We start from the raw sequence: 7641 nt of genomic DNA, 5'->3' as shown, positions 1-7641 counted from the left end.
GCAGAATAAGATGAAAACACGCAACAGACGCCATACAACTACGCAAAATATCGCGTCCGGCATCACCCACTTACAAGGAGGGCCCATCTGGCAGAGCAAACGGGCGCGCCACGCATAATACATATAAGGAAAGATATCAGGGCCCACATGTCAGCCTGCCAGAGAAGGATAAGGACGAGAGGCGGCCAGGTGGGGCCGGCCTCCCATCCAGGTGCATTTCGAGGAGGAGTCGGCCCCAAGTCTCCTGATTACCTTCCATACGTGCATTTGGTGGGAACCGACCTCCACTAGTATAAATAGGGCCCCCTCTCACCCCTCACACACACACACACACTTCATTCCATTCTCTCCAAGAAGGCCCTCCTCTCTCTTGCTCTCTTAGCTAGGTAGTGGAGCTAGGCTAGTTCTCTTTAGCGAGCAAGTCGTCCTCGGGGTCGTTGAACAATCCTCGGCTCCTGGTATGGCTTTGTATCCAGCTTGTCAGACTTCTATTCATAATATAGATTTTTGCCATGGTTGCTTTACTATCTTGATAGTTTATCAATCCATGCTTAGTTCGTTCATAAGTTATGCTACGGTCTTGGTTAGGCTAGATGATCCGGGTAAGTATAGAGGTTCGTTGTAATTTCGGGCTTGCTCTAGTGTTTTACTCGTCCATCCGAAGGGTGGGAGACCTGGGGGCACTAGAGTAGTGACTTCATACACAAGCGTGGTGCTCGGGTATGCAGGATCCTTCGGATATGACCATGCTCCGCGGTGTGACTGGGGTAGACGGCAGGTGGTGACAGCCCTGTCCGTCCGACGTAATAGTGGTGTTGTGTTTAGCGTACTCCCCGACGTTTGGGTTCGGTGTAGGAGTTGATGCAAAGAGATAACGGGACTGGATGTACTCCAGTGCGGGACCTTCTCCCCGCTATACCATTTTTCTGGCACCTGCAGTCCTAACCTTGATCTAACCTGACCCCAGCTTTGGATAGAAGCACTAGGACACCTAACCTAGCCTAAGCTCCAGCTGACTTGACATAGGATAGAGTAGTTCTTTGTTTTATAGTCTCTCCTTTTTCCCTTCCTCTTGGAGTGTGGATGTGTGCTGTGTCACATTACCCTTGCTTATTCTTTATCTGTACTTACCCCTGTTAGAGTATTGCCTATTGCTTGAGGTACAATGTCGTGGTTAATGTTGAGTACAATATCTTTGTTGCTGCCATCCTTTGGGACACAAATAAATGACGATACCCTTACTCTCCGGGTGAAATGCTACAACGGTATATCCGTGTGCTTGCGGATCCATCTGTAATCATACTGATTATACCACGAGAGTGGCACCCCTTGGGTGCAGTTGCTAGAATGGGTTCGGCGCCCTCATTTCTAGTGATTGCACTAAGGATTGCCAATAGGCATTTCTGGCACTGTTGCTAAGGATTAACCATTCCTAGTGATTGCGCTAAGAAATGTCAACACCTGTACTGGAGATGGTTAGTCTTTTGTTCTTAGAACTCTATCAACTGCTCCAGTATTCATATGATTGCTCTAGTGTGATGTCTGTCCATCCGGAGGGTGGGGGCTCCGCGCGGGACACTAGAGTATCCCTTACTAGTGTAGACATGGTGTCTATATTAGCTAAGAGTTGTTGGATGTCAACTATACCCAAGGTTTGTAGAGGTAGCCGGTAGGTGGTGATAGCCCTGTCCGTGCCTTTTAGTAATCCTCCACATTCGGTATGGGGGGTAGGAGGTACATAAAGTCGCCGGGGTGTACGGGCTCCTCCTGTTACTTTGATAGCGATCTCCATGTTGTATAGTTTAATATCTGACGAGCTAACTAATGAGAAAGTGTAGATATTGCTAGCCAAGCACAGCTGACTCGAGCTCTGACTTTTACCTTGCTCACGGCCTAAAGTAACCTTTATTCTTTTATCCAAGAGAGTAGTTTGTGTGTGTGTCACACTACCTCCTACCATGTTATTATCTTACCCTTGTTTATGCATGAGAATATCCAATCTAAATAGAGCTCACCAACTAATCTATATATTCTCTCGTTCATCGCCTTCCCTGCGGAAATATAAATGACACCCCGATATACTCCCGGATAAAATGCTACAGCGGTACTCCGTGCGCTTGCGGATTTATTCGTGACCCATGATTTACCTGCCACCCAAATAAACTGACTACACAGGGGTAAGTGATAAATAATGGATAATCAGGGGTAATGTGACACACACAGAACAACCAACTCTCATGAATAAAGAATAAACAAGCACACCTAAGGTTAGTGGGAGCATAGGCACAGATTCCTAGTATACTATTCATGTTAGCAGATAAGTTATGTTAGTCACATGCTTAGAGGTGCAGGTGCCGGGAAATTAGGGACATCGGGGAGAATGACCCGCATTAGAGAACATTCAGTCTCGTTTCATTTTTACATGAACTCCTACACAATACCCGAATGTCGGGGAGTACGCTAACCAAGAAGCAGCTTCCCGGTGGACCGACAGGGTTGTCACCACATGCGGTCTACCCCAGTCACACGTGGAGCACCGTCATATCCGAAGGATCCCGCATACCCGGGCACCATGCCCGCATATGAGGTCACTACCCTAGCACCCCCGGGTCCCCCACCCTTCGGATGGACAGGTAAGATGCTAAGGTAAGCTCAAAAGCACAATGAACCAATATCCTTACCCAGATTATCTGGTCTAAGCAAGCAACTGGTATAACTTGATAAAGCACATATCAAGGCTAAAGCATGCTAAGAACATAGCAAGATAACCAAGAATGAACTCAATATGAATAGCATAACGAAAGTCGGAATACAAAGCCATACTAGAGGTCGAGGATTGCTCGCCGAACCCGAGGATGTCTGGATTCGCTAAAGAAGATGAAGTACTAGCCTAGCTCCACTACCCTAAGGAGTACAAGTCACAAGAGAGTGTGAGAGAGAGGCCTTCAAGTGGTGTGTGTGGTGTGAGAGAGGAGAGGCCCCTTTTATAGCTTGAGAGGTCGGTTCCCGCCATCTCCTTGTATGGAAACATGCGGACTGAAGCAAGCCCCACGCACATGGTACAGCCGGTTTGCTTCATTTCTTCTGAAGCTTGGTTTTATTGAGGCAAAGACAGACTCCTCGCTATTCATCTATCACTCCGGTGCCGATACAGTTTACCTCTTGCTGTATGTTGACGATATTGTCCTCACGACATCTTCTTCGAGCCTGCTTCAGAGGATCATTAGTGCACTCCAACATGAATTCTCTTTGAAAGATCTTGGTCAGCTGCATCACTTTCTTGGAATGCATGTTCAGCACACGCCCTCTGGTTTGTTCCTTTCCCAACGTCAGTATATGCTAGAAATACTTGACCGTGCTGGGATGACAGATTGCAAGTCTTGCACTACCCCTGTTGATCTGAATCCAAAGCTCCCTGCCGACGGTGATCCGGTTGCTGACCCGACAGACTTTCGCAGTCTTGCCGGTGCTCTACAGTACCTCACATTCACTCGGCCGGACCTCTCCTATGCAGTTCAGCAGATTTGCCTCCATATGCATGACCCAAGGGAACCTCACCTGGCAGCTTTAAAGCGCATCCTGCGCTATGTTCGTGGCACACTACATATGGGCCTGCTTATTCGACCATCTTCTCAGCAAGAACTGGTCGTCTATTCTGATGCAGATTGGGCTGGCTGCCCTGACACACGCAAATCAACATCTGGGTATGCTGTCTTTCTTGGTGATAGTCTCATCTCATGGTCTTCCAAGCGCCAGAACATAGTCTCTCATTCCAGCGCTGAAGCCGAATATAGGGCGGTCGCCAATGCCGTTGCTGAAGCCACTTGGTTATGACAGTTGTTGACTGAGCTCCACACTCCCTTGCGCAAAACAACTCTCGGCTATTGCGACAATATCAGCGCCATCTACATGTCCAAGAACCCTGTCCAGCATCAACGCACTAAACACGTGGAAATTGATCTCCACTTTGTTCGGGAGCGAGTCGCTCTTGGTGATGTTCGTGTTCTTCACATTCCGACGACCTCTCAGTTCGCCGACATCTTCACCAAAGGACTGCCCACTTCAGTCTTCTCGGAGTTTCGTTCCAGTCTGAATGTCTGGGCACCAGACGATTCGACTGCGGGGGCATGTTAGACTGTATTCATGTTCCCCTAGTATGAATGCACCGGCCTAGTGCCCTGTGCAGTACTAATGATAATTATTAGGCTTGAACCTCTTCAGTTTTGCGTTCACATTGTGGACCCTTGGCTCCTCAGCCTATTTATATGTAGGGTAAATTGGCTGGGGGACATCGCTCAAAGTTGGCCTTTGCTATAAACCATCAAAAAAACATGTCTTTGCCACAACACACCGCTCAACCATGCCAATTTGCTGTAGAACACTGAAACCTATATTCTATTCAAATTAAATGGAAAGCAAGGAGAAATAACAAAATTACCCCCCACTGCATACAAACTAGGCTCCACGCGGCATCCAGCGGAGGCGGCGGCACTCCCAGCGAGCGCGCCTGGATCCCGCCGGCGGCCCTCCCGGCGAACACACCCGGATCCCGCCGGCGGCCCTCTCGGTGTCCACGCCCTCCCGACCCTGCTCCTCACGGCGACGGGGCTCGCACCCGGTCGCGGCGGCCCCTGCTTCTGCGGCAACGGGGCCCGCACCCAGCCACGCGGGTCGGCGGATGTGAGGGAGGAAGTGGAGGGCGGCTGGCGAAGCCGTAGGCCGGCGGGTCTGCTCTCCCTCGTGAGCCGCGCGGAGAGCGACAGCGAAGCCGCAGTCCTGCCCGCCTACTCCCTCGCATGCCGCCAGGCGCGCGGTGAGCGCTGGCGAAGCCGCAGGCCGGCCGACCCACTCTTCCCTCGCGAGCCGCGCGGGTAGTGCCGGTGAAGCTGCAGGCGGACCAGCTCGCTCCTCCCTCGCGTGCCGCGTGGTGAGCGCCGACGAAGCCGCATGCCGGCCCGCCCACTCCTCCGTCGCGCCGTCGCGCGGAGAAGCATCAGCCATGGCGGCGGCGCTGCGGGAGGGGCGTGAGGTTGAGATTGGGGCGATCCGTTCGGTAACGTTGGAGTCAGGCGAGGATAAGAACGTAAATTTATGTAACTTTCTATTAAAATCGAGTATTATAATAGACTTAGTGTCCTATAGCAAATTGCCACCATTGAACGGTGTCTCTCAGCCAAGACATCATTTTTCAGTGGCTCCCAGCAAAAGACAGCTTTGAGCGATGTCCATCAGCCAATTTTCCCTTATATGTAATCTCCTCTGTACTTCATGAATCAATCAATATACAGAAGCTTTCACTTTCTAATATAGCACAGGATACATGTGTAATCTGTAGGAACTTCATACATGTCATTTGCAAAAGTGACATATGTTTATACATTTTCGTTTGACAATCTACATTCACAACAATATAGTTGGTCCAAGTTAAAATAGTTTGGTTGCAAAAAGTCACTTGTTTTTGACTGGCGGGAGTGTTTACTGTTTTCTATGTTTTAGGTAGTTGCTAAAGGCTAGATAAATTCTGAAGATCCAGATCATGGAGCCTACTAGTCTATTATGTTCAGCTGGATTTCGATATCATTTTATTTGATTCTTGGATGAGTATAGCTATATGGTACAATCAAACATTTAACTTACCAAATTGCTGGTATAGCAGTTTTAGATGGATACCATACCACATTTGCATAATTTGGTGCAAGCCCTGTTGCCAGCAACTAAGTCAAGAGCTCCTAACCAATAGTTTGTGGCTATGTTCACTTACAGAACACCCTACCTGGCACAATTTTTTTTCATCTCATCTGTTAGATCTTTCTCTTCTCTTTTGAAAATTAACATTGGTGAATGCTTATTATCCATTTGATCTGATAAATATAGCTAATATACAAAAATTATAAAGTGCATCTTTGTTTCACCTGTTTTTTACAAATTGCTTCAACCTTGGTTGTTGATAAATATTTCTTATTAACACATTTTATTAATAAGCTCTTGTACTTTTAACAGGATATCGTTGATTTCTTCTTGAAGAACATGGTAAATGAGAAACTTGGTCCAATAAGCAATGCTCATGTTGTTCATGCTGACACAAGTGAGTATGGAGCAATGGATGAGAAGTGCATTCAATTGGCGGAACTAGCAGCAACTGCTGTGGACTTCCCCAAGACGGGCAAAATTGTGTCAATGCCACCATCCCTTCGACCAAAATTATATCCTGACTTCATGCAGAAGGATGAAGCAATCACCTATAAATCAGATAAGATCCTTGGAAGGCTTTATCGGTCAATCCAAGAAGACTCCAATGGCGATCTGGTTCCAGAAGAAACTTGCACTTTAAATGATCTGCCTTATGACACAGATATGGAAGTTCCTGGTGCGACAGATTTTCTCTCAAGTGCCTGGCAGTGCAAGTGCTCTTATGAAGCACAGCTAAACGCACTGCTCAGTCAATATGGTGTGCGTACTGAAGCAGAGCTTGTGACGAAGCACATATGGTCACTTCCCAAATACAGTAGCAGGAAGCAGGGGGATATAAAGGAGAGGTTAAAGAATGCATACTCCGCTCTCCGCAAGGAGCTCCGGAGTACTTTTGAAAGCATTGAGACCGACCAAACTGAGATATCTGATGATGAGAAAAATAGGGTGTATGAGATGAAGGCCTCTGCATGGTACCAGGTTACCTACCACCCGAAATGGGTCCAGAAGTCAAGGGAAATGCTTGGGCCAGACTGCGAGGAAATGCCTGCGAGACTTAGCTTTGCATGGATCGCGGTGCATTACTTGGCGCGCATAAAGATAAGGTGCCGAGGAGAAGTGAAAGCTAACAGCCAAAGACCTGTCGAGAGACTTGCCGCCTACATTTGTGAGAGCATGTAGATGGCAAAGCCGCTCGCGTGAAGCTCCCTGCAGTCCTAAAGCAAGACCACTCTGCCTTTTTAGCATGCCTCCATCATAGTCAGTTTGTTACCTGGATTTCGTAATTTATCTGCCGATTTTTTCAAACTCTATTACTAGGAATGTTTCTGTATATACCCTGTTAAATTCCTCCTTGCTCCTGCTTAGACTTGTAGTGGAGTGGTATCCTTCGTGATTCAGAAGACTACCCCCCCCCCCCCCCCCCCCCCCGGGTCTAGCATGGTTTTCTGTTAGTTGCCCAAACGCCAGTATACTGTGAAGTTGCGAGCTACGTATGTGACAGTATTACCGTCTGAATTCAGGACTAACGCAGGTGTATATTTCCAGTTTGCAGCCAAATCTTTATATGTAGCCATATCAAGGATTGAGGAACTGATATTCATTACTACTACCTGAGGTAGAAAATCCCGTGTTACCTCCGAAGTTAATTTGATGTTTGTCTATTTTGGAGAAACATGTCCTTTTTTACCCATGTTTCTGTCCCAAATAATGGGTTCACACTCACATCTCATTAAATATATTGCCCTACAGTGAAAGCTTGGGTTGCGATGTGTATCGTAACCCCTACAGTGAAAGCATGGGTATGGGTTGCGATGTGTATCGTAACCCCTACAGTGAAAGCATGGGTTGCGATGTGATGCAAATGTGTAATGGTGTGTTGATCAAAGTGCTAAACTTTAGCACTAGCTCATCTAAATGGAAGTGCTAATAGGTGAGTTAACTTAAGCCAAA

The 7641-nt window shown here is 47.6% G+C and overlaps 2 protein-coding genes across 2 annotated transcripts; both read left to right on the top strand.

Annotated features, from left to right (window-relative positions):
- The first annotated feature begins 3363 nt into the window (after positions 1-3363).
- Positions 3364-3834, top strand: LOC120674751 (uncharacterized mitochondrial protein AtMg00810-like). The gene has a single exon (XM_039955883.1). It carries the CDS (start codon positions 3364-3366, stop codon positions 3832-3834), a length of 471 nt encoding a protein of 156 aa, XP_039811817.1.
- A 1745-nt stretch (positions 3835-5579) lies between these two features.
- Positions 5580-6906, top strand: LOC120676794 (probable RNA-dependent RNA polymerase SHL2). The gene is made up of 2 exons (XM_039958121.1): positions 5580-5614; positions 6001-6906. The coding sequence occupies exons 1-2, from the start codon at positions 5612-5614 to the stop codon at positions 6868-6870; spliced, it is 873 nt and encodes a 290-aa protein (XP_039814055.1). The 5' UTR covers positions 5580-5611; the 3' UTR covers positions 6871-6906.
- Positions 6907-7641: the final 735 nt, after the last annotated feature.

The sequence above is a fragment of the Panicum virgatum genome, chromosome 5N (genome assembly GCF_016808335.1).
Source record: "Panicum virgatum strain AP13 chromosome 5N, P.virgatum_v5, whole genome shotgun sequence".
NCBI classification, from domain to species: Eukaryota; Viridiplantae; Streptophyta; class Magnoliopsida; order Poales; family Poaceae; genus Panicum; species Panicum virgatum.
This window is presented reverse-complemented; position numbering and strand designations above follow the sequence as displayed.

What these genes read in the sequence shown, in the direction of transcription:
- LOC120674751 (XM_039955883.1), top strand. Translation starts at nt 3,364, where the DNA reads ATGACAGATTGCAAGTCTTGCACTACCCCTGTTGATCTGAATCCAAAG.